Consider the following 21,810-nt stretch of genomic DNA (forward strand, 5'->3'; position numbering starts at 1 on the left):
ACTCATACACAAAACCTTTGAAGCATCAAATACAGAACTAAATGCATTAAATACTGTATGCCAGCGTCTCTTGCTGGTTTCTTTGTTACCTAGAGAATAAAACAGCAGTCTGCTGCTTTCTGCACTTTAGCAAATGAGAAAAACTTGGCATTGTTGTTTTGAGGCTGTTGGTAATAATAGCCTCAAGCTTTTTGTTTGTGGGCGTTTTTAGCCAAGGGTCATTTTAAACACTATGTTTTGATAATGTTTGGGAATCCCTGCTTTACATGTAAATAAGAAATAATGTGAGTTTGTACATTTTAATGTGTTTGAAAGACAAAAAGCCTTCCAAAGGCAAAGACTTGTGTGAATAATATGTAAACGTTAAAATGTGCAATTAATGTGTAATTTAATCTAATATTTTTATTAGATATTATGTTTATTACGTAATCCAGATTACATGTAATCAGTTACTTCCCAACACTGTGAGCAGGGACAGTCAAGCTAAAACAAATGATATTTTAACAATATAATTATAAGAAAAATTGGCAACACTTTATGTTTAGGACCAATTCTCACTATTAACTAGTTGTTTATTACCATGCATATTATAGCATATTGGCTGTTTATCAGTACTTATAAAGCACATATTAATGCCTTACCATATTTTAGATCCCTTAATGCTACCCCATACCTAAACTAACAACTACCTTAATAACTATTAATAAACAGCAAATTAGGAGTAATTAGGAGTTATTGAGGGAAAACTGCAGAGCCTTCAGAGTCTGTCAATGCATCATCATCAGCATCTCATGTGGACCCCGCCGGTGCAGGTCACTCCTATAGAGATGGGATATTGCCTCCTCAGGGGTGTCCTTGTCCAAGGGTGTTGTGTGTGTGTGTGTGTGTGTGTGTGTGTGTGTGTGTGTGTGTGTGTGTGTGTGTGTGTACACAAGCATTCACACACATACGCCAACCTCAAACATGTTCCATTGTCACTGAGGCACTGAGCCCTGAACAAATGTTCTTTCATCAAAACCAACACACACAGACGAATATCATATCCATTATTTTCCTCAAATCTGTTATCCTTTTTTTTTCCCCATCAAAATATATCAATATCGATCCATGGACGTGAAGAGGGTTCTGTTATATCTCATTTTCATCAATAGATGAGGCTGTGGGAGAGCTGGGCAGCATAATAATGGCTCGTCCCAGGCAACAGCAGGACCTAGAAATCGCCCACAGCGACATGCAGAACACCCGCTGCTCGAAGCGCATGGTCATGAATACATCAGCGCACATATTCTCTCATACCTGACACCCACTACATATAATAATAGACTGCACAGATCGTGCATGCAGAAAGACATTAGTGGATGCTTCACACAGGCACAGAATGTAGGAGAAAGACATGAGACGTCATTTATCTTCATTTAACTTTAGTCATTTATAGGGTGAACTGTCATAAATCATAAGACAATACTTTGATATTCAATACTTCTGCTCTTTCTTTCAAAGCTTTGGTGTCTTTGTCAGGTTTAGTACAGTCTGAGACATTGTTGAAATGTTTTCTTAACCCTCATGTTACGAGTCATTTTGACTCTGAGAGAATTTATTTTTTCCCCAAAAATTCTAGTATATGTTATCACATTGGAATAAAACTTGAATAAAATTTACTTTATTCACACAGGGTATAACGCTGCTATTGTATATTGTTACCAAATATTGGATCCTTTATAAACTTGTTTTCTTTCATTTACCACAGACTTTGTTTTTCTTTTTGGAACTGATTGATTGAATTCAAAACCTGTGCTAATTGCAAGAAAAGAAGGTGTCAGTAAGACTGAACACAAGTTTTGGTGATACCATAGCATAGTTAGAGATTCATAAGCAAACAAGTTAGGTTAAGGATTTTCAGCAGACCACAAAGGAACAAGTAAGTTAATATATGTGCTATTTTTGGATTATTTATTTATAAATCTCGCAGACAAGATGTTTAACCTTAGAATGCATGACCTCAACAAACCTGCATTCAGTCATAAAGGGTGTTGAAATAACTCATTGTTTCGTTTATTTGAAACACTATAAAATACATTAATGTGACCACCAGCAGGCCATGTCAGCACCACAAACATCTTCACACATGTATGTGTTGGGAAAGCTGTATTGTTAATTGAACAACTCATTCTTTGCACTTCCTGTGCACCACAAACAACTAAAAGGACTTCAATGGTTTTAATTGTCAAAAAGTCTGCAGTGTAAAAAAAAAAAATACTGCGAGATTGCATGTGCCTGAAACATGCATATAGACAGCTGATCAGCCTTACAATGTGCTTTGTGTGTCATTTTTTTCCTTTTTAGAGACATAGCAGGTGTGAGATGCACAGGGGAAACATATGGCATTTCATTATAGAGCCAAAGCATAGTGTGTACAATCTGCTTGAAGACTGTCTAAATCCTGTGGCGGCCCGCTACATCTTCATGTATGAGAACAGAGGGATACGCTCCTCAGAGCTGCACAGAGATCTATCTTATACGCCTTCCCACTCTGAGCACGGATACTGCTCTGATTGTGTGTATTTTGAGTGTGACGCTTCATTCAACTGTCCTGCTGTGACTTCAGAAATATCTAGGGTAAATCTCAGCTTGTGTGTGAACAGCTGGTCTTCTTCCATGAGCTGAATCTAAAGGGATACAAACTATAATAATAATAAAATTCATCAAATGAAGGCTGTCAATTATTATTATTATTATTAATTATAATAACTTCATGACAGTTTGATTAAGTGCTGTTAATCAATAATAATAATATTTGCTGAGAAATCCCTCCAGAAGATCATATTTTATGTCAAAAGAAACATTAAAAAGATAAAAGGTGGTTCAAAAGTCAATATATATTTTTCTTTATTTTTTTTCTTTTCAAACTAAATGGTTAGCCATACTCGTTAATTCTCCTGCTATCTACAATTCATCTATTTTGCAATAGTTTCTGTCAGTCTGTCTATGGTACGGCTTGTGTTCTTATATTTCATCCTCATACTATAATGTTTATTTTAACAGATACTGCGACAAGTTAAAACCAGTGCAGCTTTAAAAAAAGAAGGTTGGGTGTCTATATATATATATATAATTATATATGATATATATATATATATATATATATTATATATATATATATATATAATTTTTGTTTTGAGCATGATTAATTGCACCAATTTTGTTATAATTAATCACACCAAATTAACTATTAAATTGACTGTAAAATTAAAAGCCCTTAAAATCATTTTTGATGGGTCGACAACACAAACATCAGTACATATAGTAATATATTTCTTCTGCTTCTTCTTTATATTAGGTTTCACCCCATTAAAAATCATATTAACCTTTTTTGCCATTGTGTCATTAATCACGCTATTATTAACAATGTTTAGAGTATATAGAAATACTTCCCTAAACTGCAAAATACTGTAAGTGTATCATTTGTTACAGAGCTGTGACGGTACTCCATAACAGGAATGAATAATATAAAATGATAATGCAACTTATTATTCACATACTTGTCCATTAAAAGTAATTGCATTGGAATAGTTATTGTTTATTTTGTTTTATTCAGCTGTGAAGAAAGCCGATTTTAGACGGAATAAATCCCAGTATTACACTTACCAAACAGATTCTGCTGCTCCTGATGTTTAATAAATAGGAAGCCTTTTTATTTATTTATTTATTTTTTTTCTTGGTAGAGAAGATTAGAGGCTTTGCACTTTTCTCAGTAGTCATCAAACGCCTGTCATTTCTTCCCCTGCCCAATGCGCACAAATCAACAACAACAAAAAAACTCCCTCAGAGAAAAGACACAGTAAGACAGAAGTGTGAATAGCAGTCATTTACATCTCAGGCGCTCTAAGCTTCCAGTGCCTTTCAAATTCTGGCCCCTTGATATCACCGAGCCCTGCAATGAAACAGAGAAGAAACTTCAAATGTAGATGTGTCAAGAGGATAAAAAAGTAGTCAGGCCATTCCAGGCTTGCCCTCACGTCTCCTGCAGAATCCAGCCTGCACTGCTTCCTTCACTCCACAAGGTTATATATATATGTAGTGAAAGCTATTTATTGCCAACACATGGCAGGAGGAAGTCAACCGAGGCAAGCTAACCTTGGAATGGGAAAGAACAGGACCAGTAATTTAGGTAACAAAGGGGTTATAAAGCCATCAGCCATGACTAGTCCTATTTAAATTCCCCTCTTTTGGTGTCCCTTAGACTTCTGCTCTTGGGTTGCCCATGGTCCAGTGTCCACAAAAAGTCACGTCAAATTGAGCAAAACTGTCCCATGCTAACACTGGGAAGAGCTATAGTGTTGATAGCCTACTGTTTATATTTTTTGGCACCTCATTGGAAATTGTTGGTGCTGATTAAAATAATGCTGTTTTCTTTCTAAAAAGACCAACTCAGACTATTGTGAACTTCTATGGGAGTCTGTTTTCTAAGTTGGAACTGTCCATGGATCATGGATCAAGGAAATATTCTAAAAGGAACTCTGAAATTGTATTAATTGGATATTATTTAGAACTGTGTTAAATTTTTGAGACAAAAGAATTTACATAAGAGAGATGTAAGAGCTACTGTAAATGAAATGGAAGTTGATCTAACGCATTTCTGACACTGAAATGTTAAGGCGAACTACTGAATTATCACCCTTGGTAATGCATTCGCTGCAACTCTTGAATTTAAACACAAAAACGAAAAATTACTTACAGATTGTAGTCTGTTACTTATTACAGATTACATTATGAAAACGGTAGTTAGTAACATAATTTAGGTTAATTATTTTACGTAATGTATTCTGACTACGTTTTGATTACTTTTTATGTAACTTGTATTAAAGTTACCATTAAACATGCAGTTTTAATATAAAAAAGCAAAGCAAAAGAAAACGTATCCCAATTTTTGATATCAATACCATAAAATGCATTAAACATTACATTACCTAAGGGTTTTCCAAAACTAGGTTTATGTAAGAACTGCAGTGGGTTTGTAAGTTGATAAAAAGCTAATAATTACATAATTAAAATGTAAAAATAGAAATATTTCATTTGTTTGCCTGCATGTCAGTGTGACAATTAAGCGATATCAAACTGTAACCATGTAAAAGTCTTGTTAAATTATTGAAATGATAACTTCCTTAGAGATATTTCAAGTAAATGTGAAACTTGAAAACAGCAAATGGCATTACCTGCCCAAAATCTTCCAGGTTTAAAAATATTTTGTCCAGACTTCCAGAATCAACAGTTACCAGAACTGAGATTATGTGTAATCAGTTTCTATTTATATTCTATTTCTATTTATTTTGTGTACCTGTGGCTCAGTGGTAGAGCATTACGTTAGCAGTGTAAAAGGTTGTGGGTTCGATTCCCAGGGAACACACATATTGGTAAAAAAAAAATGTATAGCCTGAATGCACTGTAAGTCACTTTGGATAAAAGCGTCTGCTAAATGTAAATTAAATTTTAGGTCAGTTTTTGAACAACTCCTTTAACAAACAAAGGAAGACATTCATATACAATTACATTCTGTTGTGTGCACTTGGACGCTCCCTCTCCAGTCAGAAACATCAACCCTCCTCACCCACACTAGCTTACTGTACACCCTGATGCTCATTAGCTCCATGTGTTTGACAGCCACCTCCGCTGAGAAAATGTAGAATTGCAGTGGTGACAGCTATTTTTATGTTGTTTGCTGCCTCACTGTAGTGTTTCTGATGACACACAGGATGTATATATCTTTCCCAGGCTATGAGTCACGCTCAAACTTCTAGCCGGAGTAAATGGATTACAGGTATCCTGATAGGAGACAGCTCTGTGCCTCCAGTATCCCAATACCTGCCCTGATAAAAGAATTATGAGGAGAAGCTTAGAACCTTAAGAAGCCTTGCTGATCATACAAAACAAGCTCACTAAATCCCAGAGACTTGATATCTCTCTAAACTTTCCAGAACTTCCTGTAAGGACAGAAAGAGAAAGCCATGAAAGCCTGCCTGGTGTTGCATGGCATTTCATAATGATATCTACAGTAAAGGGGCAACACGGAGATTGGGTTTCTCAGCATGTAAACAGAAAAAATTCATCATCACCTCGAGGTGCACTGGACTGGCTTTTAACACCCTGTGCTGCAGACAGATTTTTCACTGGCTCTTTTCATGATAAAGGGTTAAGCAACTTTTTAAGACTTTAGTCTTCAACTTTTCTAAGTTTGGTGAGTGGGCACAACATTTTCCTCAAAAAAATGAATTGCTTTACAGCATCAACAAATTTATGTGTACAGCTATTCATTGTAATAATGACAAGGACATATTTACAACAGTGAATTCCTCTCATTTAACTAGCTACATTATTTATAATAACTTACTTTCAAAACTGTGATAAATTAACCCCAAGCAGAAATATATATACACTCACCGGCCACTTTATTAGGCACACCTGTTCAATTGCTTGGTAACACAAATTGCTAATCAGCCAATCACATGGGAGCAACTCAATGCATTTAGGCAACTAGATGAGGTGAAGACGACTTGCTGAAGTTCAAACCGAGCATCAGAATGGGGAAGAAAGCGGATTTAAGTGACTTTGAACGGCGAATGGTTGTTGGTGCCAGACGGGCTGGTCTGAGTATTTATCTACTGGGATTTACACACACAATCATCTCTAGGGTTCACAGAGAATGGTCCAAAAAAGAGAAAATATCCAGTGAGCGGCAGTTGTGTGGACGAAAATGCCTTGTTGATGTCAGAGGTCAGAGGAGAATGGGGAGACTGGTTAGAGATGATAGAAAGGCAACAGTAACTCATATAACCACTCTTTACAACCAAGATATGCAGAATACCATCTCTGAACACACAACACGTCGAACCCTGAAGCAGATGGGCTCCAGCAGCAGAAGACCACACCGGGTGCCGCTCCTGTCAGCTAAGAACAGGAAACGGAGGATACAATTCACATAGGCTCACCTAAATTGGACAGTAGAAGATTGGAATAACGTTGCCTGGTATGAAAAGTCTTGATTTCTGCTGCGACATTTAGATGGTAGGGTCAGAATTTGGCGTAAAGAACATGAAAGCATGGATCCATCCTGCCTTGTCTCAACGGTTCAGGCTGGAGGTGGTGGTGTAATGGTGCGGGGGATATTTTCTTGGGACACTTTGGGCCCCTAAGTACCAACTGAGCATCGTTTAAACGTCACAGTCTACCTGAGTATTGTTGCTGACCATGTCCATCCCTTTATGACTACAGTGTACCCATCTTCTGATGGTTACTTGCAGCAGGATAATGGACCATGTCACAAAGCTCAATCATCTCAGACTGGTTTCTTGAACATGACAATGACTTCTTTACTCAAATGGCCTCCACAGTCACCAGATCTCAGTCCAACAGAGCAGCTTTGGGATGTGGTGGAACGGGAGATTCGCATCATTGATGTGCAGCCGACAAATCTGCAGCAACTGTGTGATGCTATCATGTCAAATATGGACCAAAATCTCTGAGGAATGTTTCCAACACCTTGTTGAATCTACGCCACAAAGAATTGAGGCAGTTCTGAAGGCAAAAGTGCTCTAACCCGGTACTAGCAAGGTGTACCTAATAAAGTGGCCAGTGTGTGTGTGTGTGTGTGTGTGTGTGTGTGTGTGTGTGTGTATATATATATATATATATATATATATTTATATATAAATGCACTGTAAGATAATCTGAACTATTTGCAATATATATATATATATATATATATATCTATATATATATATATATATATATAAAAGTGGCCAGTGAGTGTGTGTGTCTATATATATATATTTGCAAATATTTCAGATTATCTTACAGTGCATTTTAGCTCTTTTACTGTTGTACTGATTGTAAACCGTTTAAATCTCATTATTCTATTGACCCATACCTAAACTAACAACTACCTTACTAACTATAAATACATAGCAAATTAGGAGTTTATTGAGAGAAAACGCTTCCCCATTCTAAAGTGTTACCTTTTATTTTATCTTGGGCTAATTTTCTCTGACAGTAAAAGCTAAAGTGTGGCAAAAACCTGTTAAACCTGTTGATTGAAACCCAACCATTCCCTCAGATTTCTTCATTGTGTAAAAGCACTGCCAGTGTTTACCCTTGTTTCACCCTGTTGACTGTCTCTATGTATTTTGGCAAGTCTTTGAATTATAGCATGCACTTCTTTAACCAAATCTGAATTTCTTTTCTCATTCGACGCTTCAGCCACGGCTAAACACTCTCTGGCTCAGCCTGCTTCAGTAGCCACGCCCCAAACTCTCACTATTGGTTGAGCTGGAAAGAGACTGACAGATCTGAGTGGCCCACTCTAAATGTTTTGACGGGACCTGAGAGATTCAGTCTTTACACTTTTGAGAATAGCAAGGATAGCATTGAGTTTGTTGTAATTTTATTTATTTATTTTTTACATTTAATATTGAACATTTGAGTAGTTATACTGGAACTAATACATGCCATGAAGACATTCCCTAATTCTCTTCCTTAGTATATATTCCCTTTCTTTTCTTTATCAAAGACATTCACCCTGGGAAGTGCTGAATAAATAATTCCAATCCTAAAATTTCTATCATGCTGGAAGGTCTTTCTATCGCTCCTAATGAATGATGGGGGCATGGTTTGGAAAGTGGAAGCTTTGCGTGTGGGTGTGAAGGAATGGGAAAGGAAGTAACAGCTTATTTCATAAGGATCAACATGCATGTTTTTACAGAGACGCTGAACCATGTGCTGATAGGACAAGGGTGTTGTACTGTAAATATTGTGTTTTAAATTGCATCAAAAATTCATTTGTGGTGAATTATGATTTCAATGCACTCCTTATCTTGTTGGGTGGTTCTTTGCCTTCACATCATGCATTAAAATCACTTATTCGTGATTAAAATGTTACGTGTTTGCTGCTGCTTTACAATACTATTTTTACTATTTTTAACTTTCAAAATAAAAATGCTTAAAATAAAAATGGGAAAGGATTGAGCTTGATGGGGTTTGTTATAAAAAGAGCAAGGTCGCTTGTTTTGCACAATAAATGCAAATGTAATATTTAACTGATGCATATATTTTCTAATAATGTTACATTTCACCTCATCCACTGTCACAAATGATTTTTTATTGGCATGGCATTTCACATTTCACAAGTTGTAGATTTCAGAACAACTTTAATTTGCAGCTGACAAATGTGGGCACATTATAAGTTTGAGTTACAAACATTAAAAGCGAAATGTGTTGAAACTCTCCCTAGTCTCCCATATACTGTCACCTGCCTGGATCTTTCTCATGTGCGTTTGCTGCATACTGATGAATGCTTTGTGTATTGAAATGCTTATGCAAAAAGTGTCACTGCAGTTTTGAAGGTTAATGAGATATTGGCCAATCCCAAATTAGCAGCATGCAGGTTTTTAATGACATGAGGACATTTTGGGGTGAACGCTGTCTTTAAAGAGTGATTGAAAAGGTTCATTTACATACTGTTTTGTTGAGTCTGCTCTCCTTTCTCATTATACCTGTACTCGTCTCCTGGGTTTTCCTTATAGATCTCATCCCCTTAACGCTCATTTTTAACCTGATGTGCACTGTTGTGCTTTTAACATCTTTAAATTTTAAAGCCAGTCATGCAATATTAATCCCCAAAAGAATTTAAAATATACCCTCTTTTCTTTGATGTTGTGATATTTCCCTTAGACCCGGTAACCCATTTATCTTTCTTCTGTGTATGGTTTATTTTTCAGGACTACACGCTGACTATGTATTTCCAGCAAGCCTGGCGAGACAAGCGTCTGTCCTATTCTGAGATTCCTCTTAACCTGACGCTGGATAACCGGGTAGCCGATCAGTTGTGGGTGCCGGACACGTACTTCCTAAACGACAAGAAGTCGTTTGTACATGGTGTAACAGTGAAGAACAGAATGATTCGTCTCCATCCAGACGGCACTGTGCTTTATGGGCTCAGGTAACGATTCAAAAGCATCTATTTATCACCTAATAATAATTTCTACAAATTGTAACTCTTTCATTCAGTATTTTGCCAAAACAAACACAAAATACACAGAGCATACATTTTCAGGTAAATCACTGCAATTAAAACACTTTAATATTTTATAGTTTAATATTGATTTATTTACATTTACATTACATTTACATTACATTAAACAAATAAATACATTACACTTTATTTTTAATAATTCGGAAAACTCATGTTCTCTAGAGGTGGACAACACTAAAATAGATAAGACTTATATATGTGATATAATTAAAGGGACAGATTAATTAAGATGAGGATTGCATCTGATATGGCTTCTACAGTGACCGTTCTGAACAGTTCATGAAGAGAAGTTACTTATTGATTAACATTTTGATTAATATTTTTCAGATAGCCAGTAGCACTTAAAAGTCTGCATAAATGTCCATGTGAACTGTGCAACATGATGTGTAATTTAGCTTGAAAATTAATTATGGGAAGCGTTGTGAAAAATACTCTACCACCATCACAAAAAAATCCTTTCCTAATTCGTTTCGATTTCTCAGAGAGTCCCTACAGTTACCATGGTTTTATAGCATAATTAAAACAAATTTAAATCAACTGATGAAATTGTTCGGAACCAAATAAGGCTTTAGATCTAGAAAAATAATAATAATAATAATAAATAAATAAATAATGCAGAAGAAAATTAATTGAATTTATTATAGTTTGATGTTGTTTATTTTCTACTCTTTAGGTTACACATGTTGTTTCAGCTTTTCTTTAGTAATACACACTGACTTTTTAAGTGAAACAAAAATTAATAAAAACTCATTAATATTTCATAAAATCATTAAATCCCTGTTGGTGTAATGGCCAGCTGTCCCGAATACTTTTGTCCATATAGTGATAGATGGATGGGAAAGACAAAATACTTATAACTGAGAACTCTGTGAAGGTATGAAAGAAATGCAGTTGACCCAGCTGACTCACAGATTTACTTTTGACATGAAAATGCTACTGTTAATGAGATACTAATTAGGATTTATTGGAGTACTGCCTTCTTCCAAACTATTAACTACTCCAGTAAATATCGAGCTTAATAAAGCTGCCTGGGGAAAGAAGTTAATTTCATAGCTCCTCTCTCTCTCTCTCTTTCTCTCTCTCTCTCTCTCTCTCTCTCAGCTTGACTTCAGGATCTTTTAGCACATGGTTTGTTGGCTGTGCACAGGCAGTTGGCAGTACATAACCTCTCATCTCCTTTCTCTGGAGCAAAGAGCAATTAGCCAATTGTTTTAGAGCATGATTCATTGGTTATTAAAATCTGGGATATTATTGCCGGGGCCATTTAGCTCTTCGTTTATAAGAGAGCTAGTGTCCAATGCAATCTCATCTGTCACTAAACAGTGCAGTCCGACCAAAGGAGTTCAGCTCGTTTTTCTCTCTGAGCTGTTTTGTTGTTCCCAGATTTACATATTTGAAGAATATCCTGCCAGGTTTTGTGTAACCGCAGTGCGTCAACTGTCATTCGCTCTAAGACCCGTCATATTTTCCCTCGTACTGCTAAACCTGATGTAATTTACTGTCATTAACACAGAATATAACAGTGTAATGCCTATAAAATACAACAGGGATTGTTCAAAATACAATTGGATGTGTAGTGCGCTGCGAGCAGCATTTGAGCAGCGGTGAACACTCTTTCATGATGTGTGTTAAATTCCTGCGTGTAAAGAGGTGCTGTTATGAGTGACAGGAGGATATAACTTCCATGAGGAATTTCCTGTTGGGAATTTTATAGAGGAATAGTGGGATGTCTCTATTCAAACACCTGCACATAAGCAGTCATACCTATTAGTCTTTTTCTTATGTGTCAGAATTGATGAATTGTGCAGGTGAATCTTGAATTTCACTAATGAAGGGAAAACATCAGATCAACTGGTTTTCTAAACTGCTCAGAGGTGCATCTCATGAAAAACAGAGAAACAAAGGATGTAGGCACGCTTCTGATGAAATAAGGGTCACTATTGTATACCATGTTCTCATTCATGACTTTACAATAGCTGAAGCATGCAGTTCGAAAAGTACAGCTGAATACTAAACCATTCAAACGTTTGTATTTCAACAATATGCACTGTACTGTAATACTGAATAGTTACTGTAATGATTCCTATTATAGTAGCCCACTTGCATTTTACATATACTTTAAAGAGATGCATACTGTAACACACACACACAAACAAAGAAACACATGTGCCTATACATAGTCGTGTCTTTTTCTTTTCTTTATCGTACTGACATCATACTGTAGTTTGCACTCTGACTGGTAAATGTGTACTTGTAAATCCTGTCCAGTTTCTTGCAATCACTATCCCATATAAACGCAACACTTTTGTTTTTGTCCCCATTTTTCATGAGCTGAATTCAGAGATCTAAGACTTTTTCTATGTGCACAAAAGGCCTGTTTCTCTCAAATATTGTTCACAAATCTGTCTAAATCTGTGTTAGTGAGCACTTATCCTTTGCCAAAATAATCCATCCACCTCACAGGTGTGGCATATCAAGATGCTGATTAGACAGCATGATTATTGCACAGGTGTGCCTTAGGCTGGCCACAATAAAAGGTCAGTCTAAAATGTGCAGTTTTACTGTATTGGGGGGTCCGAAAACCAGTCAGTATCTGGTGTGACCACCATTTGCCTCATGCAGTGCAACACATCTCCTTCACACAGAGTTGATCAGGTTGTTGATTGTGGCCTGTGGGATGTTGGTCCACTCCTCTTCAATGGCTGTGCGAAGTTGCTGGATATTGGCAGGAATCAAATGGAATTCACAGACTGAAAATCATATGGAATTCACAGATTGTTCTCATGTAAACTCTAGTGAAACCATCAAACAGACCTGTACAGTCAAATGTATGCAAGGAAAGAGAGGCTGTTAATGACATTTATAGAAGTTTATGTTTAATGACATTTAAGTTTATTTGTAATGTGTATGTTGGCTCAAACATGAGCATTTTTATTTAAATGTGGATGTGGTAACACTAAATTAAATTAAATTAAATTAAATTAAATTAAATTAAATTAAATTAAATTAAATTAAATTAAATTAAATTAATGCATTTAGCAGACGCTTTTATCCAAAGCGACTTACAGTGCATTCAGGCTATCAATTTTTACCTATCATGTGTTTCTGGGGATCGAACCCCCAAACCTTGCGCTTATTAACGCAATGCTCTACCACTTGAGCTACAGAAACACTTATATGATAGGAACCAAATTAGGAGTTTATTGAGATAAAAGTTGTAGTTAATGGTTTGTTAATAGCAAGAACTGGACCTTAAAATAAAGCGTGACCGATAATGTTGCAGATTATGGACACAGTCCTTGGGTATTCTCTCCTGAGTAATTCTTTTGCCATTGAATTGCCAGTTTGTCCTACAGTTTGTAGTGCTGTACCTCGAACACGCTTAGTATGTGCTAGACAGTGTTTGTAATTTGTCCCTCAGTAACATTTCTCTGCGTCTCAAGGTGATGGATGCTGGTGCAGGCCGATCTCATTTGTCTTACTCAAAGGCTCTCTGCATAACAAAAGAACAGGGCATATCAAAGTGGACATTTAAATGAGAGAGGAAATAAATCAGCAATAAAGGCAATTGATACTGCTACTGAATAAGGAAGTACTTGTAATCATATTTTGTATATACATATATAGCTATTTATTTATTCATTTAGGTACGTTTCTTATTTATTACGTGAAGTGGAGAAAAATAACGCTGAACTGGGTTTTAAGCAGAGGCTGATAAATGTATTCTCATTACCATCATAAAGTAACAGCATGAATTATTTATTAGACACACACTGTTGCGTTTATATTCGATCATACATATTAAAGGAGAAATAACTTCTGCATCATCATCACTATATGAGACAGCTGTCCTGAGCTTGAACTTTTATTTATTTTTATTTACCATTTAGTATTGTTATTCTAGTTAAATTTACACAAACTGTGTAATATAAAATAATATTTTTTTTGTGAATTACAAAAGGCACATTTGCTAGAAACTATAAAGAGAACATAATTGCACTTAAAATGGTATTTTATGTAATGCTGATGTTTTAAGCATACAACCTAATGAATAAATTAATTAGATGCCATTTTTGTAATGTTTTTGTTCTTTCATTAAACTGAACGTTAACGAGTTTTCAAATTAATACAGTCATTCTCATGGCAGTCAAGCATATTTTTGTAAATTTACCATCATGTATCTCAACATTTTGCTTTTGAGGTTGTTTGCCATGTTCTTAATAGTGATTCTCATTAGATAGCCTAATACAGTAATTGATATATATATATATATATATATATATTATATATATATATATATATATATATATATATATATATATATATATGTATACATTTTTATTCTATATTGTTAATTTTTTTATTCTTGTTTTTGTTTTTGTGTGTATATGTGTGTGTGTGTGTGAGAGAGAGAGAGAGAGTGTGTGTGTGTGTTTGTGTGTGTGTGTGTGTGTGTGTGTGTGTTCTCGGTGTGTGTGTGTTTGTGTTTTTGTTATAGATGGTATTTGCTTGCATTTCATGAAAATAATACTAAAATGCAAATCTTAATGGCTTGCAAAGGCTTCATTTACTTTAACTAAAACATATATGCATAAATTCTAATTTATTTTTTCTTTTAAGGGTAAAATTTGACAAGTTTTATTTTGACTGGTTTTATGATATTCATCCATACAGTAAATGTGTATGTATGACACATTATTACACTAGATAACAGTATAAATGCAGGACGGAGAGGCAGATGCCCCAAAGATGGTTTGATTTAAGGCCTGAAGCTACTTGCACAGAAGCAAATCCCAATGAACACCTGAGCTTCACATCACTGCTGCACTTCTCACAGAGTCAAACCATCTAACAGTGCTTGGGGGGTTCGCCCCATTCTTCAACACTGCCTTCATCTTGAAAGAGAAGTCAGAGACATCAGCAGAAAAAAAAAAAAAAAAAACTGCCAATTTGCTGCGTGACATTCGGGCTCAGGAAGCTGCATCACCTTGGGCTTGAGAGAATGCAGTCTTACGGATAGCAGTTTAACAGAAGAGTGTGATGCTAACATTTCTTTCTTTTTTGATTTTAGGTGAACTCTAAGTATTCCTGTACATCAGTGTTTCTCTTATCTGACTTTCGGGTCTTGTCGTCTCTTTAATGAGCTGATGAGCTGAATCAGGTGTGTTTGATTAGTAACGGTTTGATTTGATAAAGTGTTGGTGTGTCTCCAGGAACAGGGTTGGAAACACTGCTGCATGTAATCAATGTGTATATCTTAATGTCTGTAATAAGTTACTGTTTTGTCCTATTTTATGTTAGATGTCCTCAGCTACTAAGCACTTAAAAACTAAGTTTTTGATATATACATATTCTTATAAAAAAAAAAAAAAAAAAACTATTGGCAGATTTGCATTTGAGGTTGGAAAAGTTTAAATAAAAAAATAAAAATAAAAATAAAATAAAATAAAAGGACATTTAAATTGTAATATAAGAAATTTGTACAATAATTGTTACTGTATATATCTATATATATATATATATATATATATATATATATATATATATATATATATATATATATATATATATATATATATATATATATATTACAATTGTTAGGCACTGATATGCAAATGTGTTTTTTTAAAGCAAACCATATTTATTATTATTATTTTTTATTTTATATATATTTTTTTAATTAGGTGTAATTACATACAAGCACTTCAAATCAGTACAGTGTAAGTATATTGTAACAAAATTATTTAAGTACATAATACTGAAACAAAATATAAAGTTGGTCCTTTTATAAACCATTTTGCAAATATTTGGTGTAGTCTGTCAATTACTGTGCATGTGTCATAATAATAATAATAATTATAATAATAATACGCAAAAACTTTTGTTTGGAATTGTTTTAGAAGGATATGCCCCACCACAGAAACTCAAAGGCATTTAATGTCAAATACACATTTATTTAAACTAGAATATTGCAGTACTTTGGACAAAATCGATGCTAAAATATGAAAGATTGACATACAGTATATGGATCTAGGGAGCTGTTTTTGAATGTTCACATACAGGTACACTTTACGCTAATATAGTTAATAAACTGATTTGTATTTTATTTTTATTTTTTATTTTTTTTGTGCAACTGATTTGTAAGATCTGCACATAAACACTTGCAGTAAAAATATAGACCTCCTGTTATCTGTTAGTGGTCAAAAGCAATGTTTATTTATTTGAGAAATAACTGAAGGCTGCATGTCATCATTTTAATATAATTTCTTTTAGAATTTAACTTTCGATATTAACAAAATTATCTTTTCAATAGGGTATAGTGTTTGCAGTATTGAAAACTGGTTTCAAGAATCATTGATATTTTGATTTAAATTTTGATTTTGATTTGAGAGAGATGTGAATCATAATGTGAGTTTTGTTACAAATGTTTAATTGCTGGTTAGATGAGTTGAGTGACACTGATGCAAGTTCCTTCATAAAGCAAGTGAGAGGCTTCGACTTCACTGACACTCTTTGGCTCTTTACATGTAAGATATCGAGCTGGTATATGAACTCATGCTTAATTATATGAATATGCATGAGAGCTTCTTCTAATTAGATTTAGATATGCTCTTTATGCATAACTAATTATATTATAATTAGCCCTACATTAGCTGAACTGTCTTGCTGAAGTAAAGAAATGCATCGTTAAAATTATATGATCAGTTACCAAGTGCCTCATAAATCTGAATTAATAGACTGAGAGTATAATATTGTATAAGTTTCTACTCAAGTTCATCATAGTTTGCTGCTTTTCTATTACTTGAGGTCAAATGCATCATTTGTGACAAAAAAAAAAAAAACATTGCTTATGATAAAAAGCTTCTGAACGGAGCCTGGCCACACCAGTAAGAAGTCTTTGTTTTTCTTACTTTAATTCCTGCATTGTTTACTAGACTGTCGCTATGCCATTATATATAATCTGCAGTGTTAATTAAAGATTGTTTGACTTTGGCATTGTTGTGACCTTACAGTAAAACAGATGGCTTCGTTGTCTACAGGGGTTTGCATTAAAAAAAGAAATCAATGTTTTTATCAGAATGATGCAGTGTCAGTTAAATATTGCATTAAAGACTGCATTAATTCAGTAGCATAGAAAGTGTCCACTTTCAAGCCTTTTATTTCTGTATAAAGTTTGCCTAAACACTGTGTGAGTCTAATGCTCATTTCACTCTACCTTCAAAACCTGCCATTATACAGCCTAGTCTTTTTCTTTTTAACTGTTAAACATTTAAATATGAAATGATGTTTTATTAACAAGATTCGGGAGGAGCGCGTCAGATAATTAGCCTAATCAACACCGGTGGACCACAATCAAATAATCAATACCACAGTATAAATACAGCTGACTTACCTCTATCCATTGACGGTTTATCAGCATCCCTCCTCCACCCCAACTCCTCACTCCAAGTTGACTTTACAGCTAGACGGGGAAGGGGGGGTAGTCTAGGTTCGGGCCATTCCCGAGCTCGGAGCCCTTCACCGAACAGCACGCCAAATACGCATTTCATACCTCAGCTAATAATATGTAAGCGTGAACTAGTGAAACACAAACAATTCACCAAAAAGCAAAAATGACAGTAAACTAAATGTTTTGGCCAACAGAAATGCCAGTGTTGTTAATGTTCACTTGTTACAGCTATTACACATATATGATGGTTTTAAACAAGCATTATTTGCGACCGTTTTGGGTAACACTTTATAATAACTGCATGCTATTAATCATTAGTTAAGCATTATGAAACAGTTAATTCATCATTTATAAAGCATTAATAGACATTAATAAGCAGTTTATAAATACAGATATAAATGCTTTATACTTGATTTAAAAGCATATCTATAATGTATTTAATAATTGTTTTTTTCATACTTTATTAATGATCAATTTATCATTTCTAAATGAAGTATAGCGTTATTTACACACCAGTTATTAAGGAGTTGTCAGTGGTTCATAAGATCACTTAGAAATTGTAAGTAAATGATTAATAAACTAATTAAATGTGCATTCATACATCTTATTATTCAGACATATAGTTATAGTTACTTAGAGTGTTAATAAATGGTTTATTAGCATCTATTTCTACTGTAATTCAGGGTTAATTCAGGTAGTTATAAAACATATGTAGTTGTTAGTTAACTATTATTGTGAGCTCATCTAAAGTGAGGACTATTTATGCCTTGTAAAGCTTTTACAAATGAGATTTAAAGGCTGTTAATATTTCTATGTTCTGTATCACTGTGTTGTGTTTGTTTCCTTTTCCTGTTTAGAAGATAACTGAGCCTTTAAATTATCCTTTATAAATGCTTTACAAGGCATAACTAGTCCTCACTTTAGATGAGCTCACATAAATAGTTAACTTACCACTACTAAATGCTTTATAACTACCTGAATTTACTATATTTAGTTATAATTTTCTGTGATCTTATGAATCACTGGCAACTCCTAAATAACTGGTTTGTAAATAATGCTATACTTCATTGAGAAATGATAAATTGATCATGAATAAAGTATGACAATAAAAATTATTAAACACATTGTAGACATGCTTTTGAATCAAGAATAAAGCATTTATATCTGTATTTATAAACTGCTTATTAATGTCTATTAATGCTTTATAAATTATGAATTATCTGTTTACCAATGCTTAATTAATGATTAATAGTGTGCAGTTATTATAAAGTGTTACCCAGTTTGGTACTAGATATTTGAAATCAATATGTAAAACCAACTTTGTGACACCTTCCCTGTGTGCCAGCTCGCCCCAGTCTTAGAACATAATTTTTTTAATTATTGTGAGGCCTGTTTATACAATCGTACTGATTCAAGAGTTTCAAGAGATACACAAGTTTGCCATAATTATCAAACAACATGAAATGATGTTTCCTCTGAAATATAGAAATATAATATAAGAGATTTGGCGGTTTGAAAACCATGTGCTGCTGAAAGCTTTGTCATTCACAAAGTTTATGTCACGTTACAGGTCATTCATGTTCTGCAGTGCAGCAAATCTTACATCTGACGTGCAGTACACTGATTTAGTGATTTTGTAGGTAATTTTTTAGGCAGTGATTAGATTTTTTATTTTTATTTTTTGATAGTCTACTTAAGACATATGAGTAACTTTGCAATTGCATGTCAACACCCACCAGTCATTGAGTATTAGTAGCCTGTCTGTTTAATATCTGCTAACTTTATTTTGAAGATTCACCAACACACATTCTACTGACTATATGTAAATTAGCAGCTACATTATTCTACTAACCCTAACCTTAACCTAGCAGTCTAATACTTTAATGACCGTTAGTTGACATGCAGTTGCAAAATGACTTAATAGATTGTCTAGTAAATAAAGTGTAACTAAAAGTGTATCTATAATTTTACATGGTATTGGCTGTTAAATGAAATTTCTCTAGTGAACATTTAATGCATGTGAAATCTAGCAGATTTTAGGGAATCATTTGTGTACTCCAGACGTGCAGAATGTGTCAAATTGTAGCAGCTAAATTTTCTTACCTTTTAGGAAACCTAATTTTGACAATGTCACAAATATTCAATCTTATAATGCTTTGCAACTCGAAAATGCTTTAGAGGGTTGGGTAAGGGGTGGATCCATGCCGGTTTAGGCAGACAATCCTAGATGGTAGCATAAGTTGCAAAATATCTTCTTTCTTTCTTTCTTTCTTTCTTTCTTTCTTTCTTTCTTTCTTTCTTTCTTTCTCTATCTTCTTTCTTTCTTTCTTTCTTTCTTTCTTTCTTTCTTTCTTTCTTTCTTTCTTTCTTTCTTTCTTTTTCAGGACACCTGATATGCCTGGTGTTTCTTATGCCTTTACAGAGTTACTATAAATGTAGCAAATATTATGTTCTTTATCTCTGATCTTTGTGCTCATAACTCTACTCTAATCTTGTACTCTTCTGAACTTTCCCATTCGTATATGAGCAATATCACACATATCACAGCCATGCTGATACACAGCCATATCGATTTCTGCCACCCGCTTGTCTCAGAGAATGAAGGAGGTAAAACAATATTTACATTTTCAAACAGCTTTTCCAAATTTGTTTTTCGCTATGGTGTTGAAGAGTCATTTTCAGGACACAGTCAGTGGAGCTTTCCTGCATATCTGATAAGTTTAACAGAATTAAGCAGATTAGTCTCAGTAAGCTTCATCATTTAACTGTGTGGCAAATGTTTACATGGAATTCAGTTCCACTTAAACTCCTGGCAATGACAACAGCATGACCCAGTTTAAAGGCTAGAAAAATCACTTCTTTTAAATAACTAATTGCTTAGAGGCTGTTAAAAAGGTAAGCTCTATATAATATGAATGTGTGTAGTATGAAGATGTATAGCATCCGTCATGTTGTCACTGACTACGTTCACATGCACTTTTATAATAGGATTATATTGGGATTGTGGAAATATTGCGATTCAACTTTTTTACTTTGATCAAACTATTCCAACAATCAAACTATACTATGCAATTAAGCTCACAATCTGAGTAACCATAATTGCATTAAACTATGGGATCTGCCTTTACTTGCAATAAATAGACATGTAAACACTTTAATTCTTACTGTATCTTCATCCAGAAACACAGCAGCAGCGTAATCAACCCCAGTTCTAGCAGCATTGCTATGTTTGTTCATCAAGGCACCAAATGATTTCCAAAATGTCTATAAAAATGTGTTTTGCATTTGATATAATAAAAGTAAACCAGCGGCCAATAACACATCTACTGTACGTGAGTTCATCATTTGTCCTGTGCATTGTGGTGTGTGAAGAATGATGCTAAAAATAACCTTCGCAAATAATCAGAATAATGAAAACTGCATGTAAAGTTTGCTCATGTCATGTTAGCATCTTACTGCGATTAAGTCCTTGAGCACAACAGTTTTGCTTTATTTATAACTATTTTTATTTGCAAAATAGAGTGAAACTATCATTTTTGACAATGTAGTGTATAAAACGTCATTTCTTATCAACTTTTTGTTTATTGAACTTCTTTATCACATTTGCAAACGTGCTTATATTAGGAAGAACAGCACTCTGTTCACTCATGTAATATTGATGAAATATCATGTTATAAATTAAAAACAGACTCATACAGGTGCATTTTTACCCCCACATCTTGAAATTTCCAACTCTGACTAGAGGACAGTATATTAAAACACATAAACCATTTATAATGTTAAAAAATTATCTATCACATATTATAAGGATTGATATGATTGACGAGAACCGAGTGCAAATGCCGCTGTTGATGAATGGAATTGCAATCGTCATCGCAAAGATGGTTCTATAAACGAACCATTACAAATTGTCCAGAAGAGGTCAAATGAGCCACAGACGATCTGAGAGAATACACTCTTAAATAAAGATGTTATGATGTTGATGTTTGAGCTGCTAATCATCAAAATGTTCAGTCCCTTTTCAGAACAACGACATCCAGCGTCTCATCGCAAAATAAAGTGAAGCATTGGGAAGCAATCAATACCATATAAAGCGTGAATTCTACACATCATTTACTACACAGCGCACAGCAGAAAGGCTGCAGTACTGTTAAATATCGCCATAGTATGCAATGCAAACCTAGTTTCCTATGTGGTAATGCACCATGCATTAATGTTTTGAAACAGCAGGACAGTTGAAAGATCTGCCATCCCGATTATATGTCCAAAAACTCCAACC

General features: G+C 34.4%; 1 protein-coding gene across 2 annotated transcripts in view; it reads left to right on the forward strand.

The window, feature by feature from the left end:
- Positions 1 to 21,810, forward strand: part of LOC109086806 (gamma-aminobutyric acid receptor subunit beta-2-like) — an 87,964-nt gene that overhangs the window by 25,223 nt on the left and 40,931 nt on the right. For both annotated transcript variants that reach the window (XM_042711224.1, XM_042711225.1), the window contains exon 4: positions 9,768 to 9,988. In XM_042711224.1, the coding sequence (XP_042567158.1) occupies positions 9,768 to 9,988 (221 nt within the window). The remainder of the gene's footprint in view (positions 1 to 9,767; positions 9,989 to 21,810) is intronic.

Source organism: Cyprinus carpio, chromosome A21 (genome assembly GCF_018340385.1).
Source record: "Cyprinus carpio isolate SPL01 chromosome A21, ASM1834038v1, whole genome shotgun sequence".
NCBI lineage: Eukaryota > Metazoa > Chordata > Actinopteri > Cypriniformes > Cyprinidae > Cyprinus > Cyprinus carpio.